Source organism: Aulonocara stuartgranti (assembly GCF_965226115.1).
Source record: "Aulonocara stuartgranti genome assembly, chromosome: 15".
NCBI lineage: Eukaryota > Metazoa > Chordata > Actinopteri > Cichliformes > Cichlidae > Aulonocara > Aulonocara stuartgranti.
The window spans coordinates 8,225,584-8,250,959 of NC_138951.1; the positions used below are offsets into that span (position 1 = coordinate 8,225,584).

At 40.7% G+C, this 25,376-nt stretch overlaps 1 protein-coding gene across 1 annotated transcript; it reads left to right on the plus strand.

Annotated features, from left to right (window-relative positions):
• The first annotated feature begins 315 nt into the window (after positions 1–315).
• Positions 316–25,376, plus strand: ppp1r14c (protein phosphatase 1, regulatory (inhibitor) subunit 14C). The gene is made up of 4 exons (XM_082504693.1): positions 316–748; positions 20,268–20,351; positions 21,321–21,353; positions 23,054–25,376. The coding sequence occupies exons 1-4, from the start codon at positions 515–517 to the stop codon at positions 23,126–23,128; spliced, it is 426 nt and encodes a 141-aa protein (XP_082360819.1). The 5' UTR covers positions 316–514; the 3' UTR covers positions 23,129–25,376.

Sequence of the window (25,376 nt, forward strand, 5' to 3'; positions counted from 1 at the left end):
ATTCAGACGACTTCCCTACTTCTATATTCCACAAAATTTTACAAACCCTACTTTAGAAATTGGAAAAATATATTTGAGAAATATCAGCAACGCTGAGGAAAGACCCTCAGTATCTGCATCTGCGAAGATGAAGCACCACTGAGGGGCTTCGCTTTGTACGCTGCAAAAATGAATACATTCATTCATCTAATTTGAATCTTTTAAGCCTATTTATTTATTCATTTTTAACCAACTAATGGTACATTTTTACGCATTTGTCTGCAATTTTACCAACAGCAGGATGACCAGTTAGATTACAGTCACCAACCTTTATATTTTGGTTTGAGAGCCTCTCACTTCTTGCAGTGTTCGCTCCGCCTTCTCGCCTGTCTCCGGCGCTGCGCTTTAAATAGCAGCTGTTTAAAAGCTCCTCACCATTCTCCCGTCTGCCGTGCAGCACGCAGTCCCCACTCGGCACCGCAGTCCTCCCCTTCCATCCACACATTTCTTTAATAACACTCCTGCACATCTCGCTATGTCGGCCGCCAGCACCGAAACCAGTGCCCCTTTGCCCACCGCCGGCAGCCGCGTTTTCTTCCAAGGTGCGCCCGGAGTGGGCTGCGTGGGGTCCGGACCCATCAATGGGGAAGACACGGTCCAGAAGAAGCAGGGCAAAGTGACCGTGAAGTACGACAGGAAAGAGCTGCGGAAAAGACTTGTCCTGGAGGAGTGGATCATCGAGCAGCTCAGCGTGTTGTATGACTGTGAGGTAAGTCGAAAGAAACTCCAAAGCCGCACACGGTTGTGCGCTCTTGTCACCGAGACGGCTGGACAATGAACAGCCCTGGATGAAAAAAAGTGGCCCTGCATAGCTGCTTTGTTGTTCTTTGAGAGGTTGTGTTTTTAAATCTTATCTTTTTGTCGCCTTCAAAGGCGATTAATCGAAACCGCTTTATACATTTCTCCTGTTTGGTCGACTTTGCTTTTTATGTTCAGTTTCAGTGTTGATTAGGCAGAACTGCAGCAGCCGGACTACTCTATCACTTTAGATGGTTCACTGCGTTTACAAGAATGGCACCTGAATAAAGTACGTCCATGTTTCATCTGACCCCAAATATTTTAGCCGGTGTCTCTCTGTGCTCTGCCGCACTCATACCAGCTGGCTTGGAGATACAAAGCTGTGTGGTACTCATGTGTCATGTCCCGTGTAATTTTCTCCCTTGTTAAAGAGAAAGGGGGATGGCTGACTCCACGAGGCTGAGAGACCGGCGAGAGAGAAACCGCACGTTTGCGCTTTTTACGCACCAGCCGCGTTGGCCATGAACGACCGAGACGCGCTTTGTCTCATTATTCAGTGTGTGTCGAACAAGTAACCTCATCCTCACACGCCGCTGTGAGATCAGCCCATGTAACAGGCATCCATCCACCTCACGTGCATTTACCTCTCCATCCTCGAGAGCCAAACCTCACAGGCTCATGATGTGATGGTAGTTTTCTCCGCGAGCTGCGTGCGCAGACAGCACGCGCTGGAAACCAGTATTGTGGCAAATTTCTGCCACAATACTCGTTGTGGGGGACGAAAGGGGTGCAGAAAGAGAGCCGATCTATAAGTCATGTCCAAGTGAACAGAGCCAGGCCTGGGGGATGGGGGAAATAAGAAGGGCAGTGGGTTAAGGACGAGCTGATACCGTGACTTTCGTTAACAGCCAATCAGCTCCTCTGACTCTGATTCCCCCACACCTTCAAGCTGAAGGTCTCCACAACTATGCACACACATACAGCCTTACAGTATGCCTGTCGCCACAGACTCAGCCAATCAGAGACTAAATAGGGGTCTGCGAGCATGTATGCACATGTGCATGAATCAGGCAACACAGAGGAGCTGAATTTTATTTAAACATAAGGTACAGGTGTGGGGACATGAGTATGTCTCATGTCTGCAGTTGTAGATGCACATGTGGTTGTTAATGAATGCAGAATGTTGACTCTAACAGTAAATCTGAGAGCAGTATGTGTGTGAATATGCAGAAAGGAAACTTTTGTTAAAATTACAGCAGGATGCTGAATGTCATAATGTCTTTTTCAGTAGTTTGTTCTTCTGCTATTTCTTTCCCACATTTAATGCATATAGACCTCATGCATGCCTTCTGCACATAGAAGTACCTTAGTATGATTTATATAGCTGTCATTTTGTTTGCAAGCTTTCTGTTTTTTATGGTTCTGCTTTGGTTCATCCCTGGCTTTCTCAGAGTCTGCCTGAGAGCAGACTAGTTTCAATTTCAAAGCCATCCGAGCTCTTTGGCTGTGTGTCGGACTGTCATCAGCAGGTGTGCTTGATCTACACAGAGGTGACTGGAGTATTTGATGTTTGACGACGGCTGGAGTGCACTGGCCCAGCACCGATCTGTATTTTGGACTGTGATTTGCTTCATGCAAATGGATATTTAGATAAACAGGAAAACACAGTAGATCAAGCACGTACGCAAGCTCTCGTGATTTCCAGACAGAAAGAATTCAACACTTTTCTAAGAAAACACTGCTTTTGGTCGACTTCAGTTTAATGACAGAGTCCCTGCAGTGTAGATTTCAGCAAAGATATTCCCAGCAGCCTTACACCTCCTCATGTCATGTCTTTCACACGGCAAATGGGATAATATCACATGGTAATCCCCTGGCTCACTGGTGTTGTTGCCAGTCTGATGTCACACTGGATGCTGGAATGAGATCGGTGTTGTTGACTAGTGTTAGAAAGACACGGGCCTGATAATGAAATGAAACCAACACATCAATATTCTCCATTATTTTGACACAGTATCACTCTGCTGCATTGTTCAATGCTTTCTTTCACACAACACTGAAAAAAATATTCTTTTCCCTCATAAAGATGAAGCAGTTATTTTGCATAAGGTGGAACTGAAATAGATGAAATCCAAGGTTTATATATTCAAATAATTAATCATTGAGGAAAATCTGGGCTTAAATAGTTTTTTGTGTTTATGCGCATTCATGTTCATTTCATTCAGGCTCTTATGGCTTTGCTGCTGATGTTTGCTCAAATGACTGTAAGCATGAAGTCACACACACCCCCTTCATGCCTGTTAACACCTCAAGAGCAGGGCCCAAGATAGACCAAGGTGTGTATTTTGTGTTTGTGTGTGCACGGATGATAAATCGAAGTGGAGGCTACTGATTTGAGCGTGCTGGTCAAGCTGAAAGGTCAGCCACTATATCGGTTTCATGAGAAAACCTGATACTAGCAATCATCACAGAGGTGTGGGTATGCGTGTGCAAGTTTGTGTAGGCGGTGTGGTAATGTGGTGATACTGAATTGTAATGGACTGGAAGAAAGGTGAACTCAGAACAAATAGGATTATGTTTTTGGTGAGAATTTCACTTGTTCCCTGTAACTGTTGCCACAGTGCTTGCTTAGTAGCTGGAAGACAAATTGTTTAGAAAACAGTAAAGGGAGAAAATGTGTGTCATGGAAAACCTTGCCGTCTCATCAGAATTGAACTAAGTACTGATGATCCTCTAGCATGTCTAAGATCCAGCTACCAGCACCTCCAGGAGTGAACATATAAAGACATCCTTTGTTTAAGCAATAAAATGAAAATGTAAGCATTCATGGGAAACTTGTGCTGTAATAATATTGCAACTTTGATTTTATATTGATTAAATAAACCAGATATACATTTAGCCATGCAGGATGCCAAATTCTGATATGGAGAGGAGCTGGCTTGTTGAAAGCTAAATGGTAAACTGAGCAGTACTTTTCTACTCTAACTGAGCACTCAAAGCACCTTTTATAAAATCTTCATTCAGCCAATCACGCACACAGCCTAGCCGGCAGGTGAACCACCGACCTTCCGATTGGAAGACGATCCTCTACCTCCCGAGTCACAGCTGCCCCTAGTTTTCACTCTTTTCCAGTCTCTCTGTATAAGTTACTCCGGTAGTGGCTGACAGGAGAGTATTACCGGACTTCTAAGGAGACAGGCGAATATTTTCTCTTATGTTGAAACCAACCTTTAATCTTAAAATGAACAAGATATCAAAATATCAAATTTGCCTTTTTGGCTTCATCTCATATATATATTTATTCCCTAAGCCTCTGTCTTTTTCCACCCCTCCCTCTCTCCCTCTATGCCTCCTCTTTGGGTGAGAGGATAACAGAAGGTGAGTTCTGTCAGAGATGGATTCCCCTCTGCTCTCCCGGGACACGTTGCCTCTGTTCATTTTGGTGTTCAAAGGACAGGGAGGAGAAAAAGCAGAGAGAAAAAAAGCAGGAGGGGATGACCCAAAGAGGGAGAGGCGCTAGAAAGCTGAGGTCCTAAGTGCTCCCACTGCAGCTCTTAATATAGTGAAAGCCTTGACTATATTATAGGCTCATTGTAGTGCCCAAAGAAATCACTCACTGTTATATTACTTTATATGTGTAAAAGTATTAAAGCTTGAAGTGTTAATGGAACTGCTAACATGTAAGTTCACACTATGAAACACTTAACCCACAACCTCTCCTAGGGCTGCACCATTATTACGTAAATGATAATCATAGGTTTGTTTGTTTTTTAATCAATATTCAGTTTTTAGTCAAAATTATTCATTTATGCTAGCGACAAAAATTTTTTTATTACAAAGTTGTGAAAACATAACCCTGCTTTCATATCCATTTTGTGTGACATTCCTGCAAATGCACAAATGCATCCAAATTAGCCCTCCTCACCCACCTAAAGTGAGTGCATCTCTTAGAAGTCAAAAAATAAGCAAAACACAAATAACCTAAAACAAAATCCAGTCAACATGGCACTGCTTCCTGTTAACTAAAGCATCTTTGCAGACAAATACAGTGTTTATTCACCTCTGGTAAGTGCATTTGTATTAAGCAAAATATAAAGTCTTTCATTCTATTCGGTGCCTCTACATAATAGATGTTAATAAAACTCAAAACAAAGACAGCTTTGAGACCCCTCTATAGCTCCCTGGCAATGTTTTGCATAGGAAATAACATGTGTTTTGTCCAGTAACTTGACCACTTTCCTGAAACCCTCGTTTCTCACAGTGCTTATTAGATTCACTTTGCATTGTTTCTCTTGGCCTTCATGCATTAATTACACTGCAGATGGTGGCGTCTTTTCACCCAGTCGAATAACTTAAGGGAAGATTGTGGTTCAACAGCAGTTGAACCACAATCTTCCTGAAGGGGGCATGTGGTGTGGCTGGTGTGTTGGCCGCTCTTGCTGGTGCTGTTATTGGTCCATCAGCCAGAAGGGCAAATATAACATTATATGTAACATTCAAACAGCTGAAACCGAGTGTTAAAAACAGTGAACAGTCTCCACTGTAGTCACTGTGTGTTATTTTCATGCTGTTTCATGCATTTCTGGTGGTTCTGCTGTTGCTTCCTTCCCTGTTCCGGCCCACCTGTCAACCAAGCAGCATTTGACCGTCACACAGCCTCATCCATGTTGAGCAAAGTGCAGTTGGGATTTAGGAGCAGCAACTCTGCAGCACTCTTTTATTGCTCCTTGGTTTACATCACTTGCCCAAAATCCAAAATATTTCCAACAGCAGATGATAAGCTGCTTTGAGGGATTCAGCCTCTGCTGTGCCAAATATTCCAATTCTGTTGTATTTCTGTCCTCTAACATAGTACTCGACCAGACTTGTCAAAGAAACGTCAAGCTCCGTGGTGCAGGGAACAGCTGTGATTGGCTTGTGCGGGTTTATTTGCAGGACGCCAAAGTCATGATTGAGATTCGATTAACTGTGTGATGCCGTAGCCTCTCCCACAGTCAGAGACTTGAGTAGACGCTGTTGGACTGCAGATTAACGCCGAGGTGATTAAAAGGCAGAGTTTGTCAGCACAGTGACGAGACCGTCTGTCTGAGAGCACCTGAGAGCAATCGATGAATGAGGAGAAGCTTTAGGCCTTTATTTGGTGTGTAAGAGAAGAAGAGAATAACCGAGACAAACAGATTGCTAGAGCAGTAAATATGTTGTTGGCTTGCGTACCAAGCTCAATGTGTGTGTTCTTCGGGGGGCGTATGCTGTAGAATAAGGGGAGAAAGACACTGTAATGCCCTACTTTTCCGTGGCTCAGCTTTAATAGAGCCCCACTCAATGAAGCTCATTCATGTGCACAGGCACAGACACTGCCAGCATACAACACTTGGCCCTGAGGCCTTGTGTGTGTTTATGTCTGCGTCCATGGGTGTGAATAAGGCCGTGTGGGCTTTTCGGGGCCATAATATCCATGGCTGAGCAGTCGGGGGTACTTTCCATGCATTGATAAGCATCAGGACACACACACATACACTCACAGGTCAGTGTACAGACGAAATGGAGCACGGACACTTGAGGAAGAAGCATTTTTGTTCTGGATAATACTAATGTTTCTATCTCCTGCTCCTTTTCTCATCACCACAATAACAGCGGTTGTTTAATTTCTACACTGTTTTGCGTAGGAGGGTCCCCAGGCGGCCTTTGTGTGCTTTGGTAGTGGACAGTGGAATCTGGATTCTGTCCCCCTAGCATCAACTTCCTGGCAGAAAAAAAGAACATCATTATCTCTCTCCATCTGCATCATTATCCCCTCCTCCCTCTGCTTCTCCTGTGACCTTCTCTATAACATTTCTCGTTTGCCTTTTGTGCATGTGTGTATCTGTGTGTGTTTCCCCCCACATTGGGAAGCAGGAACAGTCATATACTATATCGTGCAAGCCTCGTGTGGTAGCTGCTGAGGAGAAGTAAGGAGTGCAATTCAAGCCAAGTCATTAGTGGCGTTCAATAGGTTTAGCAATACCATGCAGAGGGTGAACACGCATATCGGCATATACAAAGACAGGAGCATTATGTTACCACTGAAGTTACTGGATATACTGCATGTATACACAAACAGTTACCGGCACTAGTTTAACATTGTGGGTCTTTTATTTTCTGTTTTGCAAGCCTGTGAAAATGTGAATTCACCACCCACAGCAGTTGATGGATGTGATTCCCCTCAGTGATCAATCGAACAGGTCTCACTCTGATTGATGGCAGGATGCTGGCTGGGCTGCACTGCCTCATTATTCTGAAAACTGGTGATCTTTGCTACAACCTCTGGGTCTGTTTCACACCAATCAAATGTGCTTTTTAAAATCTGTGAAAGGTCGAGATTATACAAGAAGGTGGGTCTAAGAAGGAGGAAAAAGGGGACAAACCTGAATCCAGAATGACCCCCATTTAGTAAATCATTACTGCCAAGACTGGCAGACCCACTTGGTAGGAGATTTCACCGGTAAATTGGATAATTGTTTTACTGAGTGACCCTGATGTGTTTATGGATCTGGCGAGGAAGGTCGCTGTTGTGTTTACTTATCTTCCATTCAAATTACACGGGCAAAAATAGAAACCGATGGGGTCTGTGTCCAACCACGTGCTGGCGCATTTCGCATACCACCTGCAGACACATGCATGCGCTGCTAAACAAATCAGAGGTGTTGACAAGAAGGCCTTTTAGCAAGCAGCTAAACACCAGCTGTTGAAACAGTTATAAACACAGTGGCTGCAGAAAGGTATCAAATGTCTTTTTCAAAAGCAAAACTCAGCATGAAGGTTTTATTGCTTTTTTTTTTTTTTTCTCTCCCTCTATAGTTTCCATCCTGGTGTAATTTCTCACTCTCATGTCAACTTCTGGTGCAGTCTGACCCCATCTGCTTTTTTGTTTTCCTCCGCCTCCTCATTTCTGTTATTTTTCTCACCAGGACTTATTCTACCATCTGTCTCTTAAGTCTCCTATTGATCCTAATCACACATGTCTACAAGTTGAAAGGTGGGACTGATACATCTGTACTATGGTAAAAGTTTATACGTGCCACTACGTAATACAGCTGAAGTATATTGTGACCTAACCCAGGGAAGATGTGATTGACAAGCAAACAGAAAAAGCTAACAGGAAAAGAGGAGAAAAAGCAAGCAGTCTTCACCTGTTGTTACCAGGTCGAACAACCAGCACTGGCTTCACCCTGCCCAGGGCTGTGAAAATATATTTGCCCTCTTCCTGATTGCTTTCTTATTATTCACACTTACATGTTTCAGATCATCACACAAAGTTTGGGATTAGACAAAGATAACCAGAGTAAAAACAAAGTTTCATTTTTAATTGATGATATTTGTTTATTTGTTTATTTATAAGGAACCCCATTAGCTTCCACAACAGCGGTTGCTAATCCCAAACCATCAAATACAATCAAATAAAATGCTACACAATAAAGTGAATGCAAAATATCTGCATAATTTGGCTATTACATCCACAGTGAGGTTTCACAGTTGTGAAAATATGAACATATAAATATCAATAACACTGAGACAAAATACACAAATTTCCATTACAAATGACATTGCCCTCTTACAATATTTGCAATAATTCAAAGCTGTTTGAATAGGCTTTTAAGCTATTTTTGAAATTATAAATAGAATTATTCCACTTGAAAGATGCTCTAAATATAACAGAGTTTTTAAGTTGCTTTTAACTCGAGGAATTACTAAATTGCGGTTTGTTGAAAATCGTGTATTATGATTATGTTTTTCATCTGGATACTGCAATTGAGCAGAAAGAAAATGTGGTGTGTTAAACAGTATTGCTTTCTTTATAAATACAAGCAAGCCATAGTATAATTTAGCTTGCACAGGAAGCCAAGCTTGTGGGGATAGGTTAATTGGATAATCCAAATTGCCACTAGGTGTGAATGTGCGAGTGAATGTGAGTGTGAATGGTTGTCTGTCCCTATGTGTTAGCCCTGCGACAGACTGGCGACCTGTCCAGGGTGTACCCCGCCTTTTGCCCTATGACAGCTGGGATAGGCTCCAGCACCCCCCGTGACCCTGAAAAGGATAAGCAGAAGCGAATGGATGGATGGAGGAAGCCAAGAAAGTTTATCATGCATTTTATCTATATTTGTATAGTATTTGTATAGTACGAACACCTTAACACTAATCTGTCTGATATCATTTGTTAAGGGACAACAAGTTATCCAAGCTTACCAAAGCATGAATTTACTGTGATTAACCACATTTTTTTGAAAGTTAAGTTCAGTTTGAGTAGCCATACCCAGGCCTGATTACTGGCAGACCTGTTGAATCAAGTAATCACTTAAATAGAACCTGTCTGACAAAGTGAAGGAGGCTAAGAGATCTCTGAGAAACAAAATCATTGATATCTGTCAGTCTGGACAGGATTACAAAGCCATTTCTAAGGCTTTAGAACTCCAAGGAATCACAGTGAGCACAAATGGAGAAAACTTTGAATTTGATTAACCTTCATGGGAGTGGCTGGCCTATCAAATTACTCTAAGAGCACAGTGATGACTCATCCAAGAGGTCACAAAAGAACCCAGAAGGACATTTAAAGAACTGCAGGCTTCACTCGCCTCCGTTGAGGTTAAAGTTCATGATTTAACAATAAGAAAGAGACTGGGAGAGTTCCAAGACAAAAATCACTAATGACCAAAAAGAACCCAAAGGCTAGTCTCACATTTGCCAAAAACAAAAACATCTTGATGATCCCAAAGAGTTTTGGGAAAATATTCTGTGGACTGATGAGACAAAAGTTAAGCTGTTTGGAAGGTTGGAGTCCTGTTACATCTGCTGTAAAACTAACACAGCAATTCATGAAAACAACATCATACCAACAGTGAAACATGGTGGTGGTAGTGTGATGGTCTAGGGCTGCTTTGTTGCTTCAGGACCTATAATCAGGTTTATCCCATTTTTTTTTTTGGTCTGCTTGCATGTTTTCCACATCTTTCCTCAACTCTGTCCTCACGGTACCTAGAGGTTGCCTTTCCTAGCAAAACATCTGTTCAAGACCTTAGTAGTGAAACCACCAACATCATAACTTCAGATATTAAATATGTGTACACATACACATATGAAGAATAAATGTGGACAAGGTGAAAATAAAGAGATCTGGAAATGACAAATGCCTCTTTTCCACTTGCACCTTCTGGGCTCGACACGACTCTACTCCATACTCATTTCAGTTGTTTTCCACAACGATTGACTACCACCTTATTGTGGGTGGGTTTTATACAGCAGCGCTTCCTGTCTTGTGATGTCGTTTGTATGCGACACAAACACAAAACAACAATGGAGGACATCAGGCGATGGTGTATCTGCTGCTAAACTGATGGTAAACATCTGCACCGTATCACTGGACCTCAGTGTTGGTGTATATGTAGCTATTTCCTAGTTGCTGGGTTTCAGAGTTGAGTTGCTTTCATGACTCATCCAGTGATGTCACTCCCTGACGATGATTGGCATGCAGTCTATTGACATCACATTTTCAGCTCGTTTGGAACCCCCAACTGAGTAGGTACTAAAAAAGTACCTGGTACCAGGTACTACCACCTAATGGAAAACCCCAGTCGAGTAGAGCCAAGTAGATACTAGTGGAAAAGAGGCTAAATGTCTTCAGGTTATTAACTTGAATTAGACTGCTTACAAATGTAGCCATTGAATCCCAACATGTAGTGGTACAAGAAGAAAAATGACAAATACAAGGCATCTCAGTCCTAGTTTAGTAGTGGTGTAATTTCCATTTTACTAAGCTTGAGCTTTGAACCCAAACACTGATCAAAGATGATCATTAAAAGAAGAGACTAAGGAGAACCAGCTGCAAAATGTGCAACCAGCAATGGGGAAACGGAAAGCTGCTGAGACCATGAAAAGAAAAGGCGTTGACTTGTCACACGCGCACACTGATGTTCTTGTCTTCCTATGACATCTCCTCCCATCCCAAGATGATCCAGTTAATCAGTGGTTTCTTTGTAAGCAGGCCAAATCAATTCATAATCTGGCTATATGTAAACACTGACTCAGTTTATCTGGTTGGCACAGTGAGAAGATGCAAAATACCGTCGTCATTCGCACGTGTCTGAGAAAAGGAAATATGCAGAAAAGGAAGACTGTTGTTTTGACTCTCAAAGTCATGGGCGTGTGCTCATATATGGGCGTGTGGCTTGTCTACCTTTGCATGTGCTGCATGACATTGCACATTTGAAAGCAGTTAATGCAACTGAAAAACAAGCACTAGAGATGAAAGAAAATTAGAACAAAGAGGGTGTATTATTTTTATCAGTTCTTAACCCTATGTTATTATACTCCCCAAATAGCTGGCCAATATGCAACATGGCTGCTTCTGCCCCTGGTGCTCATGATGTTTTACATCCAGAATGACTGAAAGTGCTCATTTACACTCAGGGCAAAGGTCCAAATGGGTCCCAGCTGTTGACCCATTAGCCTCAGGAAGAAACTGTCTGCCTGATAAATACAGTAAAATAAATCCTGTGCAGGATCACAAAACTGTGAAATAAAGTCACAAAACCGGCACTGGCATTTTCATGCTTGACAGTCTACTGTAATTTTTACTCTCTTTTTTAAAATCAGGATTTAAAGCAAAGGGGAGGAAGGGTGATGTTAAGTATTTTGATTTTGTATAGCAATAGGGTAAAAAGGCTTGTGTGTCAGCTGATGCTGTAAGTATTTTGGGCTATTGAAGAAGAGACTGTGCAAGGTAGAAGACCTAAAGGCTCTTGACAAAACATTAAAAGTATATATTTTTTTCTGTGTAACTACCTCTGATGTTTGGGAACACCTAGACTTTAGTGATGACATCATGCTGGTATCCCTGTCTTTTGCAGATGATGTTATCTTTTGAGCTATAATGGAGATTATCTATGTATCAGCCATGTAGATGGATAAGCACCTACATCTCTAAAGGAGGATTCAAGGCATAGGTAGTTATTAACCTTAAGTGCATAGCCTCTGGAAAGGATCTTAAACTCTTATATAAGCACAGGTTGGTATGGAAAGCTGAGGTTAAATGTCGCCTCTTTCTCCCTGTCACCGGGTATTTTAATGTCTCTGGCTTTCACTTATAAGTGATTCAAATGGCCCATTTGGCATTAAAAGAGCAACAAGCATTTGAGAATACTAAATCCTAACATGGTTTTATTTATTTATTTATTTTTAATTGTGCTTTATCAGCCTAATGTACTCATACGCCAACCATATTCCATGACCTCAAACACATAGGTAATGATTACAGTCCAAGAGGGGGGATAACTTCAAATATGATGTATTTGACCTAACACTGGCAGCGTAACGAGTTTCCAGATTTGTCTCTTTGGTGTCATTAAAAAAATAATAATTTAGCAAAAGATCCTCATTGATGAAGCTACCTCAGTATATCAGTCACATGACTTGCAAACATTTAGAAAAAGCCCAAACAAACCAACAAAACTGCCGATTTGTAAGGCTAATTTCTCAACTGATAAAAAATATTGGTGAGAGTTTGAGAAATGTGGAGAATGGTCCATGGCAAAGTTATCCATCAGGCTTTGTTTGCAAAGTTAGAGCAAAATGTAGCAATGTCACAAACAGTGGTGTTACCAGTCATGGTACCAACCTATTCATGTATGCATGTATATATGTCTGCATGTACTTCATCTCCTCCTCAACAGTTGAGCCAATCTGAATGAAACTTTCTACAAACGTAGTCACACTTATAGTGATTATTAACATCTATATGTATATATATTAAAAAAGATTTATTAGAAATACAAATTCTCCTGGTTTTCCTATGTATTATGTTCATCTTCATGACATGCAATGCAATGTTACGTTGTCCATTTGTATTTGTTCATTGCCCGTGCCTAACGTAAAGGTCACCAAAATTTGCATCCACGACAGAATTTTGAGATTGTTTGAGAAAAAGCAATGCCCACCTGGCTAAAGCCAGTAGTATATATATATATATAAAAGTGTATATAACTCCAGTGTAAATCATAGAATCATATGGCATGATGCAGCTACAGAGAATACAAAATTAGAGCAATTACCTTAAAGACTATGGGTGGGGGACTAGTTCTTCCAAACTGCAAAGGTATTGATGTATTAATTGATAGAGAGTGATATGTGGAAACTCAAAGGGAGAGACCATTTATGACACAGAAAAAAAGAAATCAGAGGAGACTCAGCATAACAGGGCAAGGACATGGCTTCAACATCAAGTTTTGGCCATGGAGATAAAAGCTACTACAACACCAAAGTGGAGAAACATCAGGGGGAGAATGATTAGGACATTTACATCACAACGAGATTCTTAAATTTAGTATGCACGATCATCTGTTATTTTTAACTGAAAAGTTCCTTTGAGTATAATTCCTCCCCACAAGCTTATTTCTCTGACAGTTCTCCTCTCTGATATACTGTGTCCTCCGGAGTACAGCTGAATCAGCGTGGGAAAGAGCTTTTGCTGCAGTAGCTAACTTCACCCAGCGAAGTCACATAATCTATGCTGTATGGTTTCAGCAAATTGCATCGCTGGAGGGCAAGAAGAAGGTGCTGGGAGGTGGGGGTGAGTTAGGAAGCGAGGGATGCAGGAACGGAGGAGAAGCCGGCCTTTATTGGTTACTGTTCCAAGTAACTTTTTGCTTTCCCCATGCATTGAAAGAAAATCCTTGTATTTAGTTGTTTTACTTCTCTCCCGTCCCTGTTTTCCTTATGTTTCCTGTCCTATCCCTGCCCTGTGATTCTTTGCATTCTTTGTCACACTGTAGTGTCTCTTACTAGGTTTAACGCGGTCTCTGAAGATGAATTCATCCCACCTTGAGCTCTTGCTCGCTTTGATGTGACAGCGCTCGGCAGCAAAGAGAGGAAGAAAGCTGAGCTGTGAGGTTTTAGTGTTGCGCAATCCTCCTCTTCCTTGCATTCTGCATCATCATCACAAGTGACCCACTTATCTGTGCGCTCCCCATCTCCCTGTATCTTATTATCGGCTCTTATATATTGTAATTAGCAGTCTCGTACATGGTCTCTTTTGTTTCTTTTCACATTTTTCCTGCCTTTTCCCCCCTTTCTTTCATCTCTGCGTGGTTGCTAATTTAACACAGGCCTACATTCCTTGTGTTTGTATTTGTATTTTCTTTTTATTTGTCAGGGAAAATTTACAAAGCCATTAGTCTCCTAAGAGAAGAGATGTACTGTACCAGATTTAGAGGCAAGCTAATTTCCATCCGCATTCTCTGGGTCAGACAACAATAAAACAATGTAATGACATCATCAAGAAAGAAATGATACTCATACCAATGAAACAAACAAGTGCATTTGTTATTTCACTGGTCTAACGTTTGCTTATTCTTCTTCTCTGTTCTTCTCTTTAGACATGTCTCCTTGTTTACAATACAGGGTGAAGGTTTTAGCATCTCTGCACGATTAAAACTCTTCCTACGTTCTTCCTTTCCCACCAGCTCTTCCTGTCAGTCTCTGTTATAAGCACTGCATCACATGCATACAGAGCAGTGATTAAAGAAGAGGCGGTGGTATTATCTTATTTACTACATAACTCCTCTTTCAATCCAGTTGAGCCCGTGTTTGTGTGGTTAATATCGGCTAACACATGAGAGGGATCAGTCAATGTCAGCCACCTTTTTTGCACGTGTTACCCACTGAGGGTGGAGACTGAACGTTGTTGAGCTCTTTGTACTGCAGCAGATCTATGTCTCTCTCTCTTTCTTTTACACACACATGCACACTGAGGATTATGATCCTCCAGGTAAAGTGTCTTTTTGCGATGATGCAACAGCACTATAATAATCAGTGGCACCATTTTATCATAACGCCACACTTGAATTTAAGCTAGCAAGCAGGAAGCCATAAAAATAAGCATAAAGATCCAGACCTGCAACGTGAGGTTTCATGTGGCCCAAGGGGTAGCAGATCTTGCACTCCAGCTGCTAAGTTCCTCTGTGAGCGTGTTTGCTGCTGGCTGTGTAAATATCTTTGAGTGCTCATCGTCTGTGAGTTTGACTCTGTTGTTTTACCTTAGAATATTTCCATTTCAGAGAAGCCTATGCTTGAAAATACTCTCAGCTGTTATCCATTATCAGTTGCCACTACACATAAAGACTTGACTGAAGTGTTTAATGAGGCAGCTGAACCACACTGTCAATCTGTGATAACAGGACCGAACAGAAAGTCAAATCAAACTGACCAGGAGGATATGCATATCCTGCAAGAGTGGTCTGCTGAATCACACCAGGATACATTAACATGTCTTCCTTTTGCTTTATTGCAGAGTCGTGGCAGATCATGTGTTGTTTCTTGGATGAACTGAAAGCAACCTTACTGAGACATTACCTGGCTCAGCTGAAAAACTCACGAAAGGTCATGTGCTACTCCTCAAACAGAATATTTCTAAAGTGAAACAACATTCGATCGCAGTTTCATGTGACTCGTTAATTATGTCTTCAAGTAGGATTTGCTTCTGTCCAATGTAACTGGTAGATCTAGTTCATAAAAGTGGGCCATGAATAGGAATAATTATGAATCACTTGGCTGAGTGAAGCGATCGCCCGTAACAGAGTTTAACTCTTTGTTCGCAGAAAACGTTTGAGTAGTCTGAATAGAGTTTGCGTTGAGTCACGGGGTTGGGCCGCTTACATTAGCTTTGATTCACCTCATTGCGGATGAAGCAGACTGAAAACGCTGCTGGCTGTTTAGCTGTCGGTGAATATGAGTCTGGCAGACATGCATGCCTCACTTCGTCTGCATCTCTGCACGCAGCAAACACACACAGGCTGGCAGTGTTGCTCTCCGCTTCTCTCTCGGCCTCTGTTTTGCCTGCTGGCTCTCACACGTCGTCTTCACAGAGTTGCCTTCATTACAACAAACACTGCTCCTTGTTATCTGTTTTTGCGCACACCATCCTCTTCGCACAAACTCTCGCTCTCTTTTTCTAGTTATCTTTATATCTCCCTTCTGCATATGCAAACAAAAACCAGCCGTCATCTGTGAAAAATGCTGAATCTAGGCCTCTTGTGCATAAACAGGCGTTCACAGTTTCACAGCACTTACCATTTTTTCACATTTCTGTTTGTTTTGTGGCTGCCTGTCACTCTCTGCCATTGTGCCTTTTGTCATTTTGTATGCTGGTTAAATGGAAAATTATATTCCCGGTAGCAGCAGGTGTGACCTTAGCCATTTTAGGCTCGCGATCATCTAGCAGGACAACATCTTCAATGTGTGTGTTAGGTGTGAGAGCGTGCTTTTTCCATTCTCACCATCTACACAGTGTGTTTAATACACTTAGGGACTGTAATGCGAAGCCCAGTGGTGAGTGATTCCCTGTAGAAGATTGATGGTAGCAAAAACCGGCGTGGGTGCATGTGCGCGTTTGTAGGAGCCGGGATTTTGTTGGCGATAGCCTGCAGTCACGCCTGGCGAGCAGGCCGTGTTTTTAGTCATCACCAATCACAGTGACAGGGGGTGACGGAGTGCCTGCTGACAAGTGGAATATTCAGGGACACACACACAAACCCACACGGAGCATTCAGGGTGAAGCGAGTGATTGATAGCTTGGCACACAGGCAGGCAGACAGACTTGTCCTTTGCCCTCAAACATCTTAAGAAGTAGGTCAGTCTGCTAAATTTATGATCCTGACACGTTTTCACTTTCACATTGTTACTCATTCGAATTCATGCTTTCATGTTTATTATTAGGTTAAACCAGCAAATCACAGTACACAAACTCATCGACACTGACCGAGGCCATGATCTCTGCACTCCACTCACACGTCTGAATTTGCAGGTAGCTGCTGTGAGGTGTAAACAACATGACCTTCCAAGGAAGGAGGCATGTTTGATGATTTGAACTTTTAGGTTTTGTCTCCACTAAGGCTATGAAACCCAGCCTTTGTCTAAAATTTTTAGAGACAACAGCAAGAATATTTTTATATTGAACAGTCTAAGATTTCCTTAAGGACCAGCTGAGCAGAGTTTTTTGTCACCTATTTTCAGCTTTAAAAAAAAATGCAAAATGTAGAGGAAGCCTGGCACTGAACGGTTTGACCTCTCTTATATGCTTATATTGTAAATACTTAATTTCTCTTTTTAAGATTTATAAATAAATCACTGTAATATAACATCGCTGTAATCTCATCTTTGAAATCAGCTGGCTAATATCATGTGGTTCCCCTTAATACAGCTGCTAAATCTGTGGGAACATGGGTGCGATTCCTGGAATTCTGGCACCCTGATGCTGCCGGGTTTGCCGGTTTGGGCCTCAATAATGGTGCAGTTAAGGAAAACAGTGGTTGGAGATTTTGGTACTAGTAAAATTATTGCAACTTTGTGCAGTGATTTTGAAATCTTGTTGCCTTTTGAAGTGGTTGTTTGAAAGGTGGGGGCCAACCCTGCCACCACATGCAGAGAGTTTCTGTCTTCAAGGCAACTTTGGTTCACCAAGATGGTGATAAAACAGCAATAAGATGGAATCAGTCTGGTATCATTTGGGGTCAAAAGGGCAATTACATGAGAATTTGTTTGTGACAATACGCCAACTAACTGTGGTAACTCAGCAAAAATCACAAATCTGTTGCTCAAAGGTATTTATTCTGGATCAGGATGTCAGTTTCCTTGCAGCTTTATCCCTACTGGGGATAAAAATAATTTAGTTTGGACATGCACATGTACACCACAGCTGGGGAAATTCCACACAATTAACACAACATATGCGTTACTTTGCAGCCGGTTGCAGCCTGACTCCAACTGATTCCTCAAATCTCTCTGCATTTCTAAATAAGACTGGTTATTTGCAAATCTGTCTGGGAGAGATTGCAGTGAGTCTGACGCAAGCTGCCATTGTTTGAAGACAGGCTGACTCGTGCACCAGGAGACTCGTGCAATAACAATTAAGTGCAGTTATGAAGAATTAGACAATGAGCGAATGAGAGTGATGTGACCATTTAGTCTACTGCAGAAAAATTATCACTAGACAACCATTACTTTTTTGTTTTTCCAATGAGCAGTTTTTGCTTTTTAGGAGTGCCCTCATCAGGAGAGGTGAGTTCAAACTTCAACAATGTTTTTAAAGTTTCCTAAGAGAACATTCAATAATCAGTTTTAAAGAAATATTTGATTACCAAACCAAATCGTGTGAATTTCACCAGTCAGTTACTTCCACTCTAGCTAAGAATGCTGCATTGCAGATTTAGGAAATAATCATTTTACACAAATAAGTATTCTGATCTTGAGGTTTCAAGCAAACATCAGTGCTTGTGCTTAGCAGGACAACACACACAATAACATTACCATCATTTCACCACCTCACATTAACTCAATTTTCTCACTTTTTTTTCCCTCTTCATCTAAATCAATTTATCCTTCCACTCCGCAGTCTGAAAAAGCTCATCTCCTCTGATGATTAGCATTTTTTACACAACCTCTGTTCTGTGGTTCCACCACATACACACTCATATGCTAATAGGTGGCAGGCTTTGACATATTCTGACCCTTTCCCGGCTTTGCTACCTTTCTTCTCAGTTTCCTCAACGAGTGAGGATTTCAGAGCGAGACCCTCACGCTAAGACGTTTCAGAGAAAGAGGTGCTTAAAATGCAGGTTGTGTAAATGCCTGTCAGGAGTAAGGATCGAGGTGGGGTAGCCTTGTGTTTGTGTGTGTGTCTACGTGTGTGTGTGAATGTCAAGTGTGTTTGAGATGAAATATAGATGAAATATGATCAAGCCTGTTTAAGATGTGGTAGAATTTTTTTTGACTGTGTAAATGGGTGCTATGATGGGATGTTTGTGTATATGTTGCCTAACTAAAACAAGAACACGCAATACATTTGCACTAGTTCATCAGTAGTCAAATGTGTGCATATTGCAGCACATTTGTCTCTTGGAATGTACATTTTGTCTTGCAGGCTACTTTCAAAGGTATAACTGTAATCTAATTTCATTCTGTGCATATCGAAACACCCACGCAAAACTGAGCAGTGACTGAGCTTTAATGCTGAGAGCTAAAATCAAGCCATCCTTCCATCCTCCTGTCCCTGTGTCTAAATACCAGTGCATGCTCGAGGCTTCACCTTACACAAGAGTCCTCTGGGAGGCTTACACAAACACACGTGCAACTAAAGAACTAGTCGCTTTTATTAATTTTAGTTTACTGCAAAAATAATGATAGATATCATCCTACAATTTTTATGGAGGACTACTAAGGAATGTTGTTTAGTATGCATTAGATGAGAAAGGCATTAAGGCTGCAAGTCACATTCACTTAAAACCATGGGTTTGATAATAGAGCCTGAGCCAGGCTCATGTGAATGTATCATAGCATTATAGCCTTCCAGTGTGATGTGTAGTACAGTAATATAGTACAAAAGAAAATAAAGATGTTTTCAGTGAACCTTCACCAAGACTGTTCAATAAAGTGGTAAAAAAAAAAAAAAAGAGCACTGATATCCTATAAGTTCATCATATAGCTGTCTCTTAAATTTTATGGCCGGTAAAGACTTAATTTACAAAGAAATAAATTATTAACATACAAATAGTTCAGTAGGTAAGGGTTGGCAAAATCTTGAAATCTGAAAGCCATGGAGATTTGGGTGTTGAGTTTCCATATAAGTGACAAAAAGTTAACACTTGGCAGTTGATAGAAGGTGATTGGATGTATATTTTAATGAACATGTAGTAGATAAAGATTCTTAGTCTTTTATTTATGTATTTATTTATTTATTTTTAATTAATGTGCAAATGCCCAAAATATTAATCCAGTATCAACAGTGTCTTTGTTGATGCTAGAGAAAGATCATAGATTTGGTAAATGGAAGAGAAAACACTAATTACCGATTTAAGACACAAAGTCTTTCCTGTGCAAAAGAGTGCAGTGACCTACATGAGCGTTGGCATTAGATGTAAATTATAGGGAATAATCTGAAATGGAAATTGTATATATTCTAGGGATGGTGGAGTGGTATAGTCACAGATTGTTGCAATTAATATGGCTGTTGATAAAGGCCACTGCTTGTATATACATGGACACTTTGGCTTCAAAACCCAAAAGGAAGAATTTGGATGATACATCATGCGGTAGCTGGGAGGAACAGTTTGATCCTCCCTGCGCCGTCCGTGGGTAAATAAAATGAACCAGTGAAACAGCGGACCTTTGAAGTGGCACTGAGCTGAAAACAGCCTTTAACCACTAAATGGACCAACCCACAGTAAAATGACATTTCCATATGATGCCTGTTCCAAAAAGCTAAATGCTAAATATGCTCAGCTTGTTTGCAGCTTGAAGTTCAGAGGCTCAGACACACTGTTTGTATAAACTGTGTATAATAAGTGTATAATATTCTTGTTTTCCGTTTTAATTCCTTATTTACTCCTTCACATATTTATGTGCTCGTCTTCCACAAGTTCCTCTGCTTGAGCTGCTCAGTAAACCAGAGTGTCTTTGTGTTCCAGGAGGAGGAGATGCCCGAGGTAGAGATAGATATCGATGACCTGCTGGAGGTCAACAGTGATGACGAGAGAGCCAGCAAACTGCAGGTATGTTTTTTGGGCTGAATTTGTAAGTCCTCAGAAAATACATTGTAATCTCATATAGGAGATGAAATAAGGCGAAATAAGGTAAGTGGGGTTATCAGGTAAAATGGGACATTCATGGTTCATGCATCTCATCTATGGTATATATTGTATATATCTTAGCTATAAATACATACAAATATACACTAACATGTACACATGAACACAGTTGTACATGTATACGTTAGAGGGTAAAAGAGGTGTGTTGATATTGAAGTAATAGATATTGGCGTCAAACTAGTTATCACTAGTCTGACACTGAAGAATGTCAGACTAGTCATTGTAGACAATGTTTCAATGTAGACAAGAGAAATGAACAAAGAGAAGCAAAGAGGATCAGAAAGTAACAGAAATGTGATAGAAAGGATGTTTTCGAGGGAGGCTATATATATATATATATATATATATATATATATATATATATATATATATATATATATATGACTGGCCCATTTTTTGGCAGTCAGTCGGCCCATTTTACCTGAACAATGTCAAAACTATGGGACAGCCCAAATTTCAAAACAGTAAAATTCTATTATACCAATCCAATACCAAAAAAAAAGCAGCTGAACACAGTTAAATGTCATACACAGGGTTTTTTTTTTCTTAGTGTCCAAAGTGATTAACCAGAAATTGTCCCAGGTTACCTGAGTTCACCCTAGTTGTTCCATAATGGAAACACTCACCTTAAAGTCAAATTTTCCATGTGACTGCTTTGTATGGTATCCTGTTTCTGTTGGCTCTACTGTATGGTGGACCTGTCCTCAAAGACAGACTGATGTCAAACATACATAATCATCAGTCTTTATGTTGTCTGAATACATTACCGCAGTTTTCCATATCAACAAAAGCTAACCAACCAACCCAACACAGACAGTGCTGGGAAATGTCCCTAAACAACTCTCTGTTTTTCCTTTACCAATTTCTACACAGGAATCATTAATAGACTGCTACAAACCAACAGAGGTAAGTCTTCCGGTGAAGCTCTCTTTTCCATGTCCACTGCTTGAGATCAGTGACCTGAAATTATTGATCCGCACATGCAGTATTGAATTTGTAAAGTCACATTTTCATGCTACTGTCACCCTGACCTGAATGAAACAAGTGTTAGATGGGCCCATAAGCTACACAGAACACATACAAGCACACACAATTTAACTTTGTTCACACTGGCGCTTGTTTTTGAGTGTGCGAATGGGTGTGTGCGGGTAAGCTTTCAAGTATCTGGGTTGGGGGAGTTAGGGTTAAGCTATTTTGGTGATTAAAGGTGGTGCAGAACAATCACATTACCTCTACATACGGCCATGTTGCCCAACATGGACTGCCCATCTGTCATCTGTGACTGTTTGCATGTGTTTGTGCGTGGCATTAGGTCAGCCTGTTGAAAAAATGTCAAGGTCACTGGCATCTGAGATAACAGCAACGTTCAGCCAGGTTGACAGCTGCTGATACGTGTCACTCCTACACATCCGTACTCGCACACGCGCGCACACACACACACACAGATTGTAATCCCTCGAGTCTGGAGTAGCCCAGATGCCATTTTGAACACAATCCCACATAGATGACATGGACTAAGGACAGTGAAAAGCAGAGGCAATGGAGAGAGAAGGTGAATTGTGACAATTGGAAGCAAATGATGAAGAAAGGATGAAAGTAAAAGAAAGAGAGCACTGTTGGTGAGAGAATGACAGGGGATGAAAGAAGCTGTTACAAATGGTGAAGGATAGATGAGACCTCTAGATCAAGGAGGAGGAAAAGAAGAGAGTGACAAGAGGAGGGAGGTATCAGTAATTAGGGCACGATAAGTGTCACCTCTGTTACAATTGTGAGGTTTATATTTCAGCACATTCTCGATCCGAGTCACACCATCGCAGACTTTTATAGAGCCATTAGATCAAGATGAGGAATCTTTTTCTTCCATCCTTTTCTGACTTATTGCCTCATAAACTGGCATTTCTTTTTTGTGACTTAAAAAGCAATACCCATATGACTGGGGTTGGCCAGTGTTTGTTTTCTGTTTGGTACAAATTCTTTTTTTCCTTTCCTACAGTACTACGCTTAAGACTCTAGCCACCACTCATTTTTTATGTTTCGGTGCCAATAAACCAGATTTCCTTGTAATTAAAGTGGTCTTGAACAACAGTACTTCAGGCTTTCTGAAGGTCTTTCAAAGTTTTCCTGTTGCTTTTTCACTTATTTTTAGTCCAGTCATTATACCTGACTATTTTCAGAGGAATGTTTTTGGTTTGCTTTTGCTGAACACAGACCTATGAATCATCTAAGCATAAAAAAAGCACCAATTCAAGGAATGAATCACTGTTGTGTTTACACATAACAAATAACTTTGCAATTACCTGTTACAATTTTTAATTGTATCTTTAGGAACTGTGTTATTAGGTCATTCGGCAGAGTAAATATGGTTGTGTGTATAACCTGTTTTCTGTCAGTTGTATATTTATTAAGCCATTAGACAAAGGATTCAGCCTGCAAAATCAAACAGAAACTAAAGAAATGTTATAGATTTGAATTATGGCCTTCTGATGCAAATCTCATTTGATAATTGCTTAAGCTCGATTTGTGTGTGTGTGTGTGTGTGTGTGTGTGTGTGTGTGTGTGTGTGTGTGTGTGTGTGTTTAAATCATTTTTTCCTCTTCTCCCTACAGAACTTTGTCCGTGAGCTCCTCGCAAGGATAAGGGGAATGAGAAAACTTAGCGCTCCAACCAAGAAGGGCCTATAATGGCTCAACCATCAATCAGCCATAAACTCCGTCATCTCCTACTTAGCCCGCCATACATGGACTGTCATTAAACAGAATAATTTATCAAAACATCAGTAACTGTTCTGCAAACATCTGCTGTATAATCCATGCATATAGCACTAGTCATTCTTTTCACGATCACAATAACAAGGTGTATTATAATATTTGACTGTTGAAAGGTACATAAGTAAAGCAGAGCCAAAATGTTTAAATAGTCACAATATCTGGAATGTGCCAGAACTGCAACTGTGCTTTAATACAAACACCACCTAACTTCATGTGTCAGAGCCATGTAAGCTTTTTAAACCACTCCTACAAACCAAACAGCCATACAGAATAAAACGCCAACAAAAACTTTAAAAGAGGTGGTAAAAATAGTTGCAGTAGGTGTGAAATTAGCTGTAGCACTATTTAAACACAGTGCTTCTTGATCTTTTTTTTTCTTGTCCTATTTTTACGGAGGTTTTTTGCTGTTGCGTCTTTTTTCTAAAGTACTGTATGTTGCCATTTCTTGTTCACGTGATTGAAATGTGGTCTTCGAGAGTTTGAGTTCTTGTCACCCTCTTTATCCCTACTCCATTATTGCTTGCAAATGTAAGGGAGCTCTGTGGTCTTGTGTCAAGTTCATTTAAAAGCACAACACATTAATACATTAATCCCGTCGTCTTTTGTGATGTGTAAACTCTGGAAAGAGTGGGAACGTTTTATCAAGCAGTGCTAAAATCATATCAAGATTTTCTTTTTTCCTTTTTTTGTTACCCAGTCTCCTAGTATACTTTTCACCACAGCAAGGCATGATGGGTGTTGCAGCTCTCTGTATGAGACTACAAAAACCTGTATGATTGGCAGCCTTTTGCTCGTCATTGTACATGTTCATGATCTCCCTTATTGGAATACATATCAGTTGGTAGTTTAGATTCAAGCTCAGCACCCAAACACTGTAGTCGTTTTTACACCCGGTTCACTTAATTCTGCTAACTTGTCTCTGTAATAGCGGTTGATGTTGCCTTTAAGGACATTCAGGATCAGTCCACTTTTTACTCAGCACTGAACTTAAACTACTGACGACTTGAAAGCGTAAGAACAGTGGCATAAGAACCCCGGAGGACTTGACACTTTAACTTGCCGACAGAAGGTGTGCCAAAACTGGGATCCTAAAATGTCAAACATCATGGAGGCATTAGTCTGCCGCAGCTCCTACTACAGAGATATCTTTGGGTGGGCTCAGAAGTTTTAGTAATTCTTTTCATGTTGCAGGAAAACTGTGTTACAACTGAATATAAGCAGGTTTAAGAGGTGGATTTGTTTTGTTGCTAGTAAATTTCCCTTCAGCAACACACTGAAAAATCTCTGGTACAATCACGAATCCCTTACAGGGTTGTGCCCAGTTTCATTTTGGAATAATTAATCGTATAAAAAAGGAAGGTGCAGACTAAAACCTGCAGTTTGATATAAAGTATAAACCCACAGCTGCCAAAGACAAAAGCAGGGCAATGTTTTAGTTTAACATAACACTTGCAAAGCACCCTCTTGCATGCTAACAACAGAGACAAGGTATTGATGAAGAGTATATTATAGACCTATAATCAAGCAAAAATTAAAAAAAAACAAAACTTTTTTGACATAGCTACCATGTATGACTTTGTAAAACCTTTTGTGTTGAGACAACGTGACGTCACGTTGGAGATAATCCAGGAAATTTTAAAAAATGGTGCTGTTTTTGATGTTCTTCCCAGACTTTGGTTAAGTTATAAAAGGCGTTTTCACTGTTGACTGGTGACTGAGAAATGTGTCTGCAAGAAGTCTGTCTCTCTTGACTGATGGAGTGGATGCTCCAGAGTTGCATCTTCTATTTCTCTGTCTGAACTGGGTTGGATACGTGTCATCACTCTAAGCTAGCAATGGTGAGTTTTTCTGGCTCGGTGAATTTGGAGGAAAACCATGAAGATGGAGACATTACGGGCTACTGAGATTCATATCAAGGTACTCTATAGGATTTTCTGTCAAGAAATACTTCAGGGGCAAGTGGCAGATATTTTATTATTTATGGGATTTCATGTGGAGAGTATTTTGAAAGTGTCCATATATAGAAAGCTCTATGTTTGCATGTGTTTTTAAAGTAGCATGTTGAGGGGAACATTTTCTTGGCCTAAAGGTTTTTATTTAACAAAGTAAACACTTTCCTTTTTTATACCTTTATTATTATTATTATTATTATTATTATTAT